Source organism: Haliotis asinina, chromosome 7 (assembly GCF_037392515.1).
Source record: "Haliotis asinina isolate JCU_RB_2024 chromosome 7, JCU_Hal_asi_v2, whole genome shotgun sequence".
NCBI classification, from domain to species: Eukaryota; Metazoa; Mollusca; class Gastropoda; order Lepetellida; family Haliotidae; genus Haliotis; species Haliotis asinina.
The window spans coordinates 56,269,186-56,285,633 of record NC_090286.1 but is presented as its reverse complement, the minus strand read 5'-3'; the positions used below and the strand labels follow the sequence as shown (position 1 = coordinate 56,285,633).

Sequence of the window (16,448 nt, the reverse complement as noted above, 5' to 3'; positions counted from 1 at the left end):
ATCCATCCATGCATCGGGTGTGAAAATGTAAAATACAGGTTTGGTCCGGTGGCATGACATCCGGAGGTAGTTCTAAATAAATATTTCAGCACAACTTCGTTATCTTGCAATGAGGCCTGTTTGTATAATTTCTGATTTTTTGTATGAAGTCTTTGGGGTGACGTTGAAATAAATGCTAAAGTAAATTCAATCCACCATAATAAAAAAACAGCTTAAAACAATGACTGCTCCCCTTTACGTCAGCTTGTAAATAAAGATGGCGGCCAACTCGGATTACCCCTTGCATGAAAGTGTTTTTAATGATGATATACGTCGAGTTTCACAACTTATCAGAACTTATGATCTCTCACAGAAAGACATTCATGGTTAGTTCTAGCCACACGTACATCGTTGTACCCTTTGTACACAATAGAGATTTTATTCGCGGCCGAAATGAAATCAGATGTTGAACATCATGTCAAATTTGATTTAATATCTTTGCCGTTCCTTTATCTGTGATCGTTTGGTTCATTTGCTCAGTGCGATTTTATTGTGAAGAATGCTAAGTTTTTACCCAGTTGTCAGATCACGAAAATACGATGTGTTGTTTCAGTCCTCTTTAATCAGAAACAACATTTTATTACAAAGATATTGAAGTGATATCAAACGAAATCGTAGAAATTTCGAATGACTTTATTTGTGGTAGGCGAACAAAAACTTGCAGTTGCCATTTGATACTCTATCCTTAAAGATTACATTAGTATGAAATGACCTTTTTCAAAAAAAAATAATGATCAACAATCTAAATCTGAAATAAGCAATAGTTATGAAATTTGAATGGTTGTTTTTTATTCTTTTTGTTATTCTGTTGGATTTTTGCCATCATCGGTGAATGGAAACAGCCATGTCTTCACTAAATGTATACTCCACTATAATATATAGTCCTGAACTGAGATAATCAAAAGGTCATTTATATGAGAAAAGTATCGAGAATAGTGGCAACATTTACTTAGAAATGATCCTTTCATGCTGCTAGTGCCCTGATCCACAAAGTGTTAGTAGCATTACAATTTATGATAATGCTAAACTTCATTACATTCTTGTGAGTGATGTGCTGATATTAACACTTCTTGTGGATAGGGCCCCAGGTCTGTACCTGATTTGAAGAATCAAGATCATGGGTCTAATAAATGTCATATCTTCCAGGATTAGATTTAACATGATATGCAAGGGCTCTGATAAAAGATTTGATATCATCCCCAAAACATACAAGGGACTCCTGATTCAAGTCCGAATTCTCATCATGACATGCCATGTAATTTTACCCCTCCTGCAGCTTACTAATGAACATTTGCTGGTCTAGTCCGTACAAGAAAATCATGCAAATTTTAGATGAGCACATTGCACTAATAATAGTAATATAGATATATATGTTCAAATGCTTTTTAACAAGACTATACAGCATCAAATAATGATACCCTAGTAGCTGAGTTTGGTCAAGTTTATTTGAGAAGACTGCAAAACTGCCAAGCATAACCCTACTTACTGTAATAGTAACTGTTCCATACAAACAGTACAAGCGACATCTGTGTTTTACCAGGGTGGCTGACTCATGTGATTTAGTAGGTAGTTTAGTGACTGCAGGTGTCATTTTAAATGTTTAAATGATTCATGAGAACTACCAGAGGAAAGAGTGAGGTGTTCATTGAAATTTAAAGACCATGTGACCCATTGTGAGTTAGAAGGTGGTTAAACATCTGATTGTGTGAAATGTTTTTGTGGTGTTCCGAGCTGTGATATTGCTGAAATATTGATAATAGCATACCATGTTCTCTCGCTCACCACAATTCTCTTTGCTATGCATTCAGCAAAATAATACAAGGTCATTCTGTTTTTAAGTGTAAACAGTATTTGTAAATTCCTAACATTTTTAAATGAAATATAAAAATATGTGTCAGATTATTTTCATTTTTTAGGGTGTTACATGCATTGCATCGTCTTGTCATCTATACATAAACCAGCATCCTCTTCTTGTGATCATTTGCCCAGATCAGTGCTCATGCTGTTGACCACTGGATTGTCTGGTCCATACTTGCTTATTTACAGACCGCCGCCATATAACTGGAATAATGCTGAGTGTGGCACAAAACTAGACTCACTCTCTCAATTATTCCCTGTGATTGGGTGTATCCGATTATAAGTTTAATGTGAAGTTGGTTCTGTGAAAATAGGTAATCAGTGGAGTCAGTTTGTGATAAGTTGACATATAAAGACATGCATAATCAACAGCAAATCCTCCAGCAAACATGAAAAGAGATGTATCAACCAATGGTGGTGTGGTGGGCGAGCCAGCTGAAAGGCCAGGCTTGTGATCCAGCATGGTTGAGGTGTCAGGATCGAGCCCACCTGTGACCGGATGTGAAAGCCTTGGAGACATCTTTGTGTGCAGTTATCTCCCGTATTGTCACAACCCCTAGTTTACAGTACACAACCCTGTGCACTTAAAAAAAACACGAATCCATTGGTATGTGACCAGATGGTGGCCACATGAATGTGTGCAAACACCCAGTTGCGGGTACAGCAACATATAGTAAATTTGGACAGAGTACTGTGACTATGTGTCCCACTCCACCCAGCTGTGAATTGGGTACTGACCTGTGCAGATCTGGGGTAGAATAGGCCATCAGCAATCCACGCTTGCCATGAAAGGCAACTATGCTTGTCATAAGAAGCATCTAATGGGATAAGATGGTCGGGCTCTCTGACTTGGTTGACATGTCATCAGTTCTAATTGCCCCAATCAATGCTCATGCTGTTGACCACTGGATTGTCTAGTCCAACCTTGTTTATTTACTGATCATTTACATATAGCTGGAATGTTGCTGAGTGCAACATAAAAGGGTACCTCGTTAGGATGAGTGAGCAACAATTAAGTCTGTGCATCTAGTGGCAGTAAGAGCTGAATACTCCCTAGGGATTCATGATACAATGTGAGATTGAGATTGACATCCAATGATGGAGGGAAACAAATACCAGCTCCTTGAGCAAGCACTAGTTGCATAGATATTTGCACCATAAATATCCTGCCAACAATCTCAGCCAAAAGATGTCAGTGACTATGTTTAATGGACTTAAGCTTGTTTTGTAAACTATTTTCAGAAGTTTTGGTACTAGTCCAGTGATTTGTCTGAGTTTATTTTCAACTCTAAAATACAGTCTTACATTGTAGGAATGTAGTCTAGCGGCCTGTGTGAAGCTTCATTTCCTTGCCATTTCACTGTTCATTCTCCAATGTCTGTATTTTACGTGTGACTACATGCTTACCAGACATGTTGTCTCTGTTCCAGGCAATACAGCTCTCCACTTGGCTGTCATGTTGGGGCACAAGGGTGAGTCAGACATTGCCTTGATTTTATCTTTGGTTATACATTTATACATGCAGGGACGGCAATTTTTCACAAATCCACAGAAATATGTGGTTTTAAATGCAAATCAGTCGATCTTGAGACTCGTCTATATCCAGGGAGAAAATATTTAGGGGTTGAGGCCCCGCTCATCAAAATCAAGTACCCATATCTGTGTCTCTTCAGCTTACAAATTTCAGAATTTCACCATAACTTCTTTAGACATAATGTTGGGACACCTAGACCCCAGCTGTTTTTCTGCTGAAATCACTTTCACCTGTTGCCATCCCTGCCCATTACCAGGAATGATATGAAGATAGCTACCTGACCTACGTACTGTTTTGTGATTTACTAGCTCTCCTGAAGGCAGTGAGTTAGGATTAAAATTGGCAGTATTTCAGTGATGTCTTGACTCACCTGGTTGAAGGTCAAGAGAGATCTTGGGATGTATGTGGTGGCACATTGTTTGTCAATGCTGTCTGGTTACCTGTATATTATGTTCATTATGATGTTCTAATCTCCTCTGAAACAATGAAACAGTTTGTGTTGAACCTTTCCGTGAATGATCACAGCTATAGTGCTATCAGGCAGCCATACTGAAACATCATTTAGCCAGTTTATAAGTCAACTCGTGAGCACCTGGGTTAGAATTGGTCTTCAGTAACCCATTCTTGTTGTAAGAGGCGTCTAATGTGATTGGGTGGTCAGACTCTTTGACTTCGTTGAAACACGTCATTGTAGCTCAGTCATGTAGATCAATGCTCATGCTGTTGATCACTGGATTCTCTTGTCCAGACTCGTTATTGACAGACTTTCCACCGTATAACTGGAATATTGTAGAGTGTGGTGTAAAACTAAACTAGCTCATTCATGCTTATTTGTGAGTCTTTAATGGAGGTGTTGTAATTAAATTGCTTTTTCAGAAAGCATGTAATGTATGGCATAATAATGATAATATATGTTGATTTCGGGGATATTTTAATATTGGATCAATCTACCACCTTCTCATTAACCCAGATTTGTAGTGGTGTTGCTGTTTTTACATTCTCCTTGATGTCCCAATTATGATATCTCTAATGAGCTAACAGGTTACTAATCCATACTGTGACAATGTGTTTAATTATGACAATATTCTAATTCAGAAACAAAAAGATATGGCATTTGTGTTGTTGAAAATACCAAATATGTGCAAACGGACCAAAAGTCTGAGATCAATGGTTATCATGATAATTTACCTCCTTTTTATTAGACTCAGAGTCCAGTGACAAACTTTTCATTATTCAAATATCAGATGTCCATGTTGTGTATGAGTGTTGTTGAGCTGTGACTGCCTGTGTTGTCAGAGTGTGTGCATCTCCTGTTGGCCCATGGAGCCCCGGTGAAGGTGAAGAACCTGCAGGGCTGGACGCCCCTGGCAGAAGCCATCAGCTACGGCAACAGGCAGACCAGTAAGTACAATAGGCTTAACACAAACTTACTCCTTCTTAGCATGCTTATTGAGGCATCTTTCAGTTATTATGCTTACTTAAGGAATAATTCAGTCTTTAGACACAGTTACAAGGATTAGAGGACATGACATGGAATTGTTTTCTGTTTTATTCTGACCTCTCAAGAGTATTGTCCATAATGTCAAATAAAGTAATTGTATTTCATACCGTGTCAAGGTCACATGAGTTAATATGGTAATGAGTTTATGTCCCATTTCATATTCATTGCTTTTGTCATACATGGATTTATCTTATCAGTAATCGTCTATCCAAATGTTTTGTTCAGTCATCATTTTTGAGGATGAGGATGATGATGATGATGATGATGGCGATGATGATGGTGATGATGATGGTGGTGATGATCCCGACTCTTTTTTTAGTTGTTTCCCTTCTACGAAAGCTCAAGCAACAGTCTCGAGAATTGCTAGAAGAAAGGCGTCCATCACTCATCCAAGCCTTGAAGGAAATAGATGACTTCTACCTCGAACTCAAGTGGGACTTTCAGAGCTGGGGTGAGACGTTCACAATGTTTCTTCACACTTCTCTGTCTCAAAATTAAGAATTGGCCTTTGCTTTGTGTGTGGGTATAACCTTCCATAGATTGAGGATTGAAAGCTATGAAAAAACAGAGTTTAAAGTGATGCATCCTCTCCCTGTTACGTTCTAGAGTAGCATCCTTTGCTGTTTGCATTAAAGTCCATTAAAGTAATAGCATCATAGGGAGATAATACACTATCAGTAAGACAGTCACAGTCACAGCACATCATTATAATATAGATTTACATCCAACTTTCCAGTACTAGAAACATGACATAGATATTTCCAAAATTGTGGAGGACCAGCTGCAAGTGTAAGTCATCCTTGGTCAGCTTGCCAAATACTAATAGGTGATTATGAGGATGCTATAAACTAAATTCATTGTTTGGTGTTGTCTTTCACTATCATATGTTGACAGTTTGAATGTGCATTTGTTTGTTTTCTTCACTATATGTCGTGACAAGGAAATTCATGAACAGGGTTACAGTCAAACTCTGTCTTTTTCCAGTCTAAACGAACCGGAGTTCAAGGTAATGGTTCTAACACTGACGTGTGTTGTTATGAATCAACTTGAAATATTTTGTTTGTGTTTTTCAGTGCCCTTAGTATCCAGAATTCTACCTTCAGATATATGCAAAATACGCAAGAAAGGGGCATGTATAAGGTAATATTTGGTAGACAACGTTGAAATATACTTACTGGCTAAAGAAATGCATTCAGGAAATCCACATTATTTAGTTCCTTGGTCAAATCCAACCTCATGCTAAAAAAGCATAATTTCATGAATTCTGTATTGCGTGTATTGCTGGTCAGTATATTATAGCATTATGTAAGTAGAATCTCATGTCCAGTCATGAAAGTATTATCTTCATTTGGCATTCCTTGATCAAATCCAAACTCATGCTGAGAAAGTATAATATGTCGAGTCATGGAAGTATTCTCTTCATTTGGCCCAAACTTGAATACACACAGCTGGGTTAATGAGGGAGATCACTAATTATATTAATATGATACTGAGATGTTAAACACAACCATTCAGATTCGAACAAAAGTCATGCCAATTGACTGCTACAGGTTGTAATTGTTTATTTTCTTTCCATTGCAGATTAGATACAACATTAGTAGATTTTAATGACATGCATTGGGAGCGGGGTGATATATCATTTGTATTTAATGGCGATGCCGGTCCTCGTCAGTCCCTCACAGTATTGGACAACAAACTCAAGGTGTTCCAGCGTATTCGATACGAGGTCAGTCCGACAATGGTAGCTATTATTTATCATTGACTATCTTGACTCTTTCTTCTTAACCAATGTGAGAATGTTATTAAAAGCATGCTCATTCTCCTTTGATCTTTCTTGTCATTTCAAGTATATTGTCTCAAGTGACTAAGTCTGTAATAGCAGTGTATGAAATGTGTTGTACTTCTGTTCTATGTGTACAGTAGGGATGTCATGATACAACAACTTCCCAGTAGAATATGTTTGTTATGGTTTGTTCAATACAGTACATATATGAAACTTAATCTGCAGCAGTTTTACTTGTATTATTACATTCCATGGTTCATAAACACTATTAAACGACTGGAACCTTTCTGTAAATCTGAGCTCATACACAGAAATATTAATATGAATGTCTCTTTTAAAAGTACTTTGAGATAAAACTTGAGTGTCAGTATAGGTACTTCATTTATTGATAAAGTAGCAAAATCCAGATTTGTTTAAGGCCTTTGATATACCCCTGAAAGTTCTGAAACTGAATAAATAGATGTATGTGTGAACTGAATATATGACTGAAATATGAACTGAAAGTGAAACATCATTGACATAGAATAATCTAAGGATATTTTTTAATTATTAGTGATTCACGACTTCCTAGGTGTATTTGTACTGAAAATGTTGTCTCTGCATGACAGTCTTATGCTTATGTTGAATTAGTATATGAATATACACCCTACCGATGATACAGAGGCTGAATGTGTTTCAAACCTCCATAATATTATCACATATGTAGCGGGAAGAGACAAGGTGGCCACATGCAATGTTTTCAGTATTTTGGTATTGATGAGATTTGAAGCTGATAATAATAATAACATCATAATCTGTGCATTTATATTGCACCAGACTCCACTCACGAGGTGAATACTCATAGCGCTAACAGTCAAAGCAGGCATATTATTACCCCAGATAACCCAAGCTGCTCGTTAGCTGCCTGTCCAAGCTGCGCTAAATGGTTATAGTCACGTGACTTATTGACTAGGTATTCATTTCCTCATAGGTGAATAGAGGCAATTTTGAACAAACACACTTGCCTAAGGTGAGACCACTTGTGTCATGTGCCTCATTGAGGGGCAGGACTGGAGTCTTAAAAACTCTCAGGAGTCAAGCTCCTGGTCAACCATCCAAGCACTGTCTGCGCCGATCATAGGTTAACTTCACCTGATTGTGACCTGAGCTGTTTCACTGCTCATAAGAAACATACTTTGGGGCACAAGGGGATGGGGGTGGGGTCTTGTCATTGACTAAGGTGCAGACTGTTTTGTAGAGTTTAATCCTTAAGTTTTGTTGAGTTTGAATCTGAGTTGCCCCTGATTATATATGCAGGTTTGTTAGTACCATGCCAGTGCTCATGGGAGTCACCAAAGTGCTGAACGTGACCTGCATCACTTGGGGCCTCCTCCCACATTACACTGCCAGGCAGTGATATGACAGGATTACTGTGCAGTGTCATGTTATGCCCAACTCACTGTTAATGCATTAATATATGACATCTTGCTAGTTTTCAAGAGGTAGCATTACAACAGCACAGAGACTGTGTTCTGTATGGTGTGTTCTGCGTACAATGATGTTGGGAGCTGTTTTGCAGGAGAGTGAAATGGAACTTGAGGATGAGGTGGACATCCTGATGAGCAGCGACATCATGGCTGCCCAGATGTCCACGAAGAACATCTCCTTCTCCAGGGCCCAGAGTGGATGGCTCTTCCGTGAAGACAAGACAGTAAGTGGTCTCCCTCACCTGAAACAGTCAGCAGTGTTCAGGGCAAAAACACTGCTTAATTAATTAAATCCACAAGTTCACCCAGGATTCTAACTGTTGCGGAACTCAGACACAGTTAACACTGTTCTGCTGGAGATGTAGCAACTGGTATGAAACCTATCTGGAAAAACTTATTTCTTCAGAGATATAAACTGGTCAGGAAGGAAATCGTCTCATTTGAACTGTTTGCTTTTGTAATTAATGTAACTGAGAACTATCCTGAAAGGGAATTATGAATATTGGTAGGAAGGTAAGAAAAGTAAACTACTGAGTACTATGTGCCGCACAACTTTTGTTTCAGGAAATGGTTGGGGAGTTCCGGGCAGACTTCTACTGTGTAAATAATTTAACTCTAGAATCTCGTAAAAGGTGAGGTATTACATGGTATTATTGATTCAAGTTGCTTCATGACTTTTCCCGCCATGCCTACTGCTGACAAACTTTATGTCACAACTTCCAAGGGGACTCTCCAGTGGAATCTGTCTGTTACGAACTGGCCTGGGACAATTCATTTGTCCAGATTATAAACCAGTCCAGATTAGTCAACTTCATTCATTACTGAACACTGAGTTTGACTTTGTCTCCAAGTGACAAATCAGTGCACCTACGTACAATAAACAATAAACATCTTTGACTTTTGACATCGTTTTTCTGATCATTCTACTCCATATCTATGAAGTCAATTTGAAACCAGCAAGAAATCTGTCATTTTCTTTTCAAACTAACACTGAGTTAATCTTATCACACTTCATTAACCACTAGGAATACAAGTAATAGAGATGTTTATTCAACAGACTGTTATTTTGGTCATCTGTGTTGCAAAGCATTGTTCTCATAGCAAGTCAGGTGTTGGGACTCTTTTAGTTCTAATCTGTAATGAGAGAGTCCAGATTGTAAAGTAAGCTTTAAGGATATATTAAGAACAGATTATGGAGAAAACTGGTTTACAAAGAGCCCGGGTTTGACACATTCCACTGTATTTACAGATAAATTTCCCTTATATCAGATTCAGTAACCAACAAACATCTATGAAACTGACAAATGTACCAAACTCTTGTATTTTCCTGACCTCGTGCTGCATATATTTTTGTCATTAAATTAACTACGGTTATGACCAACAGTGCTTACCATGACTCAGAAAACCTTAGTCGCACAAATTATCTCAAATACATTTTAGAAGATTTTAGAAGCAGTGCTACTGGGCTCTTATTTCAGATTGAATACATATTGTAATGCTGATGTTTGCTTTTTTATATGCTTTTACATCACATCATGTGTCAATTTTCAGTTGTGAATCCTGCTTGGTAGATTTTTGTGAGATTATTTCAGTTTGATGATTGTTTAGAGTGTCCTTGTGTGACTAATGATACCATTTTTATAAAGATTGCTCAGAATTGAAAATAGAATGATTAAATTATTACATATTCTCTCAAAATATGTATCTGCTATGGTCAGTGTTACTGTTGCGACTAATATGTTACCATGGTTACAGGAGAGAGCACCTGTCTCCAGAGGATGTACAGAAGAACAAGGCTATCATGGAGAACTTCAGTAAAGGCACCTGGGACAATTGTGCTGTAAGTCTTGTAAACAACACCTGATAAACAATGCTTACATGAAGATTTGCAGATGTAAAACAAAATTTAGATAAAAAGAGAGCAGACGGCTTCCTTGTATACTGTATTCTTTAATAAGGAATTGATTCTGGGTAAGATTATGAGATCTGTCAACACACCATGTGAATTTGTAAGGCATGTTACTGTTTCAGTTTGAGCGGCGCCCATCCCTGGAACCACCTGACAACCCCATCACCAGTTGGTCCGATTACATCAATGCGTTGCCAGGACGACCACCATGTTTAGGAAGGACTCTCATCGCGAAAGAGAGTACCAAAGGCTTCAAGGCAACTGTTGCAATGGTGAGAAGCAGGAATGCCTTGCATTGTTTTTCTAATGATATTATGCACTTACCAAGGTACTAGTGTCTGCTCAACTGCAGTTAACATATGTTCCTCAAATAGAAGATCAACATGGTTTACAAGTACCACTCCCAATTCCAAGGAGAGCCCACAACATTTTTCACATCCCCATTTCCAGTACCCATTCCCTTCTTGGTGAACAGGACCTGTGAAGATCCACGTTAGAATGGATGTTCCGTAGCCCATACTTGTCATAAGACTTGGCTGACACTTGTCATCATAATCCAGTTGCATACGAGTAGAAGAATGCTCATTCTGGTGATCACTAGATTGTCTGGCCCAGACATGGTTGTTTACAGACCACAATCTTATATGAATATTGTTGAGTGTGACATAAAACTAAACTCACTCCCTGTTGGCGAACAGAGAGGCATCTGGTCATCTGTCATCTGTACAAATACTCCTTGTACAGCAGGGATCATTGCAAGACTCTGAAGACCAGTAAACAATGTTGGTCCATTGGATGAATAATTACCTGTTAGCTGACTGGGACTTATATGGCGTGGTGGTGTGTTGTCCAGTGCATAGACACAGGTCACAAATCAGTTGAAGTTAAGACACTGGGCACAGGGAATCCTTGGATCAGTGACTGTGTTTGGCAACTTGACTCATGAGAGTTTCTTGGACTTCAGTCCTGACCCACAATGAAGCACCTCAGGCAAGTGAGTCTGTTCAGAATTGCTTCTGTTCACCCAGCAGAAAATGGCTACCCAGTCTAATAAGTCAGCTAACAGGCAGCTTGGGCTATCCGGGGTAATATAATGTTGTTCAGATTTCATAAAGTGCCAAAAAGAATCTAGCTCATCAGAATGTGTAACAATTTTGCTCTTCTTTCAGAGTGAGGATTTCCCAATGAGTGTTGAAATGTAAGTGTTAATGCTGTTCTTGGAGCCGTTGTAAATAACTTCTGTGTCAAGGATGGTAAATATTAGAGAGACATCTCCGCTTTAGTTTTGATGTGTATTACAATGTCCAGTCTCTCTCTCCAGTTTGATCAATTTCTTTGTTGATAAGGGGAGATAATCTTGTTAAAATTCAACTAATTTTAGTGTAACATTTTCAAAGAGTGATACAGGATCCATATGTGCACCTTTTCACATTAGTGGTTCCTCTTTTTCTATTTTCTTTAAATTGAAAATCCTAGTCTTGTAGGATGATGGCGTTGTCATGGATTGGGTAATTCTGTCTGTCTCTGATCACAAATGTCCCTGTTCCTTTCAGATTACTAGATGTTCTAGAAGTTGTGGCACCCTTTAAACAATTTCAAAAACTGAGAGAGTTTATGACCACCAAACTTCCACCAGGGTTCCCAGTAAAGATAGGTAAGCGTTGTCCTTAAACACATGCAGAGATGATCCTTAAATATGTTATTTATAGGAAGTTCATTTCTATTTCTGTCCTGTTTCTATAATTTATCTTGAGTCTTTTTTTTTATTTTATGTGTGTGGTGGTCTAATGGTTAAGGTGTTGGGTCGTCACACTGAAGACCCTGATGTGATTACCCAGATGGGAACAATGTGTGAAGCCCAATTCTAGTGTCCCCCGCTGTCATATTGCTGGAATATTGCTAAACGTGGCATTACACCATATTCACTCTTTCACTCACTATTTTATGTATGAAGCATGGGTCACATGAAAAGATAGCCAGCAACCCATACTTGTCAAAGGACGCAACTAAGAAGATTGGATGCTGAAAATGGTGTCATGATCCTATCCCGATTGTGATAATTAATGTTCACAAAGATAATCATGGGACTGTCTTGTTTAGACAACATTTCAGATGGTTCTAATATAAATGGACAATTTTTTATAGCTGGAATATTGCTGAGTGTTGCATATCAAGATTTATGCTTGGCTCACACAAAATCATGTTTGTTTAAGCATACTACATGTTATTTTACATGTGATATATCAACATGTATTGTAATTTGATCATTGAACAAATTGTTATGGTTTAGGATGTTTTGTTGCAGAAATTCCAGTATTTCCAACTGTCACTGCTAAAGTGACCTTCACGATGTTTGAATGGCAAGAAGAACTCCCTGAAGAACTCTTCATTATTCCCTCCGATTACCGCGAAGACCCTAACCGCTTTCCAGACTTATGACTGTACCTCGAGGCCAACATTGTCCACGTTCTGACCAGCGTCCGGCATCTTCCCCCATATATCTTCCAAGAGCATCAGCATCTGTGTCTGGACTCAGAGGACGGGGAGGATGAGGATGAGGACATATGTATAGGCATAGATCTGCCACTGACAAACCTGGGCAACTGCAGCGATGAAGTGACACTGTTAATATAGGGAAGACATGCGACACTTGTTAATGTAGGGAAGACATGTCACACTGTTAATATAGGGAAGACGCATGACACTGTTAATATAGGGAAGACATGTCACACTGTTAATATAGGGAAGACATGTCACACTGTTAATATAGGGAAGACATGTCACACTGTTAATATAGGGAAGACATGTGACACTGTTAATATAGGGAAGACATGTGACACTGTTAATATAGGGAAGACAAGTGACACTGTTAAGGTAAGGAAGACATGACCAGTATACGGAAGATGTGTAGGTGTTTATATAAGGAAGAGATGTGTTAATCAAGAGAAGACAGGTAATGCTGTGAAAGGAAGACAAGTGATAATATGGGAAGACGTGACACAGTTAAGATAGGGAAAACATGTGGCAGTGTTAATTTTAGATGAGACAAGTGACTATGTTAATAAAGGGAAGACGTGGCACTGTTAATATTAGATAAAACAAGTCACAATCTTAATATAGGGAAGGTAAGTGGCACTGTCAATATTAGATGAGACAAGTGAGAGTCTTAATATAGGGAAGGCATATGGCACTGTTAATATTAGATAAAACAAGTGACAATCTTAATATATGAAAGGCAAGTGGCACTGTTAATATTAGACAAGTGACAATGGTGATATAGGGAAGACAAGAGATGGTATCAATATGGTTCAGATAGAAGAAAAATTGACACAATTGATATTGGGAAGAAATGACAAGTTAGCATAAGTTGCATAAATGAACTGTTGAAATAGGGAAGAGCAAGTGGCACAGGTAATATAGTTTACAGTTGTTCTATACATTGACCAGTATTACATATGGTGCATGTGTGGACCTGAGTGTGTAGCTGTTGACTACAGTGCTTAAGCATGTGGAAGTGCTACTTGATTGATTGTGGTGTGAACTACCAGTATATGGCTGTGTGAGATTGTAACACTGACAGACACTGGAGGAATCATTTTTGAATATATTTATCTCTGCAGTTTTGGACATATATATATATATTTATCTTGACAGCTTTTATGACAAGTTTACTTGTCTTTTATATGGTACATCTGAGTCATGTATAACAAAGCACAGGGAACACAGACATGGTGAACAACTGGACGCAGGTTTCAGTAGGTAGAAGTATCTGTTCATGATTGTTAGACAAGAGAATCATGGCCTTTATTGTGAAAGTATGGACACATGGCAGGTCCCATTTGTGGAAGTGAAGGTGTTAGGTACCCTATATTTTGAGGAAAATGACTGGACCCTGATATTGGAATGAATTAACAGGACTTATGCCATATATTTGGCATATGTGAAAGCAAGATGAAATCTGTGCTGAACATGTGACAGTAAATATTCCCTATCTTGCTGATCAGGAAACATGGCATTTCCTTGAAAACAGAATGACTCTCCAGGATGTCAGTGAACAGTGTTTTGAGTGGACCAATGTTGCCTCGGTCTTTGACTCTAGGTACAAATATTGCTGATGACACAAGTCAGTCATCTCGCACCCATCAGGCCCATCACAGCTCTTCTTGCCTTGGGGTCATGTGAGGGTGGTCCTGAAGCATAAAACTACTGAAGGATTTCCACCCACACTGATGTGATTAGTATGCTGCAGGACCTCATTTTTTCATCAAGCCAATCATGTATGGAGGACTGGAGCAAAAGTACAGCTGAAATATCACAGATCCAACTATTGACATTATCACTATCATTCTTACTAGTATAATGATCCTCCCTTCCACTAACACAGCTAGACGTCGAGCTGTACTGAATTAGATTTAAGCTGGTAGACGTCGAACTGTACTGAATTACACTAAGGCTGCTAGACATCAAGCTGTACTGAATTATACTAAGGTGGCTAAACGTTGAGCTGTACTGCATTACACTAAGCAGCTAGACATTGACCTGTACTAAATCACACTACAGCAGCTAGACGTCAAGCTGTACTAAATCACACTAAAGCAGCTAGAGGTCAAGCTGTACTAAATCACACTAAAGCAGCTAGACGTCAAGCTGTACTAAATCACACTAAAGCAGCTAGACGTCAAGCTGTACTAAATCACACTAAAGCAGCTAGACGTCAAGCTGTACTAAATCACACTAAAGCAGCTAGACATCAAGCTGTACTGAATCACACTAAAGCAGCTAGACGTCAAGCTGTACTGAATCACACTAAAGCAGCTAGACGTCAAGCTGTACTTCTGTCTGTGATGAAGCAAGGCTGTTAGAGATGTTCCACCCTTATATTGTCAAACCAAGCCTGCATGCTCTGCCCTGACATTTCTGTTGTATTCCTAGTCTCCAATGTGACTGTATATAAATACATATATCATGTGTGAAAGTAGACAAGGTAGGTAGACTTTGTAAATGATGTACATAGACTTGGCTGCTCAGCTGTTTTATGCAAATCATTGGCAATGGGAGTGGCAGCAATGAGTTGGACGACTGCCACACGTGGCTGGATGTGCTTCAGGTACTCGGTAATATGATTCATAAATTGATCAGATTGCTAATCATTGTTAATTCCAGATATGAATAATGTGATGACTCAAAATCACATAGCAGCATTGCAGTTGTTCTAGTTAAGCGATACATGAATAACAGCAGTCATATGCTACTGGTGTTCAACAATTCAAAGGGAGTGGTCAGTTTGGTGTCAAGAGCAATAACTTGTCAAGCTTGTAGATGTAGACTTTATTCCCAGTGAGCAGAATGTTCAAAACAATTCTCAGTCCCTTGCTGTGGTAGACTTGATAAACCAGCATTGAACCCAGTGTCAGTTGTTATCGTCATAGCAGGACAGAAACCATATCATGAACTAATTTAATTAGGAACTGATTGGGGGTATGTTGGAAGTGATTGTAATAGTACTAATACTGGTGGTGGTTGTCATAGATATTTGTAGAATGTTCAGAGGAAGGAATACAGGGTACATCATTTACTTGTATCATGATCCTTCTGTGCATCAAGCACGTCATTTGTGCCAACTTTAACATATATGATGTAGTAGACAAACGTCTGTGGGATGTAGTTAATTCAAGAAGGGTGTGGTGTTGCCATGGTAAAAATGTTGTCTACAAGTTGACATGATGCAGTTGAGGTACATTACAAGTACAGTGGCAATAGGGAACATTTACATCAAAATCACTTGTGGTTTTTGTCATAATTATGTGAAATATTTAGGCCAGACCAATTATATTTCTTGTTTAATGGATTTCTGTCCTCTGAAAACCTAATGGCAGACATTAAAAAAAAATAAAAATACAATTTCCAATCTAAGTAATAGTCCTTCTGAATACTCAAAGTATTTTACTTTTGGCAATTTATGAATTGAATATGAGTGAAAAAACATCCTGAAAAATATTTTCTTGTGAGTTAACATTTTTAGCCAGTTAAAAAGTCAGGATTTTATTTTTTAAGCAGGGAAAATTAATTATTATTTTGTTTGTCTCATTCTTGACAAAATACGACAGGCGGATCCGTAAAACAAGAATTGAAACTGGTCTGGCCTTATATCAGTTTGTTTGTAATGGTCATAGAATAATTTGCTACCAAAGCAGGTTTGTAAGCCAAGCACAAATCTTCGCCTCTTTCCTCAAAAGTAATTGTAATGTCTTGATGATAACAGAGATACTGTTACAAGGCTTTGTAGCTGATGTCCCAGGGCTTCAGTTTGTTTCCACAGCTCATCATAGTATGTGCATCATGAGCCTGATGCAGATGTC

The 16,448-nt window shown here is 38.4% G+C and overlaps 1 protein-coding gene across 1 annotated transcript; it reads left to right on the top strand.

Moving 5' to 3' along the window:
- The first annotated feature begins 256 nt into the window (after positions 1-256).
- LOC137291538 (ankyrin repeat domain-containing protein 13C-like) lies at positions 257-15,870 on the top strand. Its single transcript, XM_067822914.1, has 13 exons — positions 257-365; positions 3,327-3,368; positions 4,727-4,831; positions 5,251-5,382; positions 6,005-6,071; positions 6,513-6,657; positions 8,273-8,404; positions 8,745-8,812; positions 9,936-10,020; positions 10,212-10,361; positions 11,259-11,287; positions 11,643-11,743; positions 12,395-15,870. The coding sequence occupies exons 1-13, from the start codon at positions 257-259 to the stop codon at positions 12,526-12,528; spliced, it is 1,299 nt and encodes a 432-aa protein (XP_067679015.1). The 3' UTR covers positions 12,529-15,870.
- The last annotated feature ends 578 nt before the right edge of the window (positions 15,871-16,448 follow it).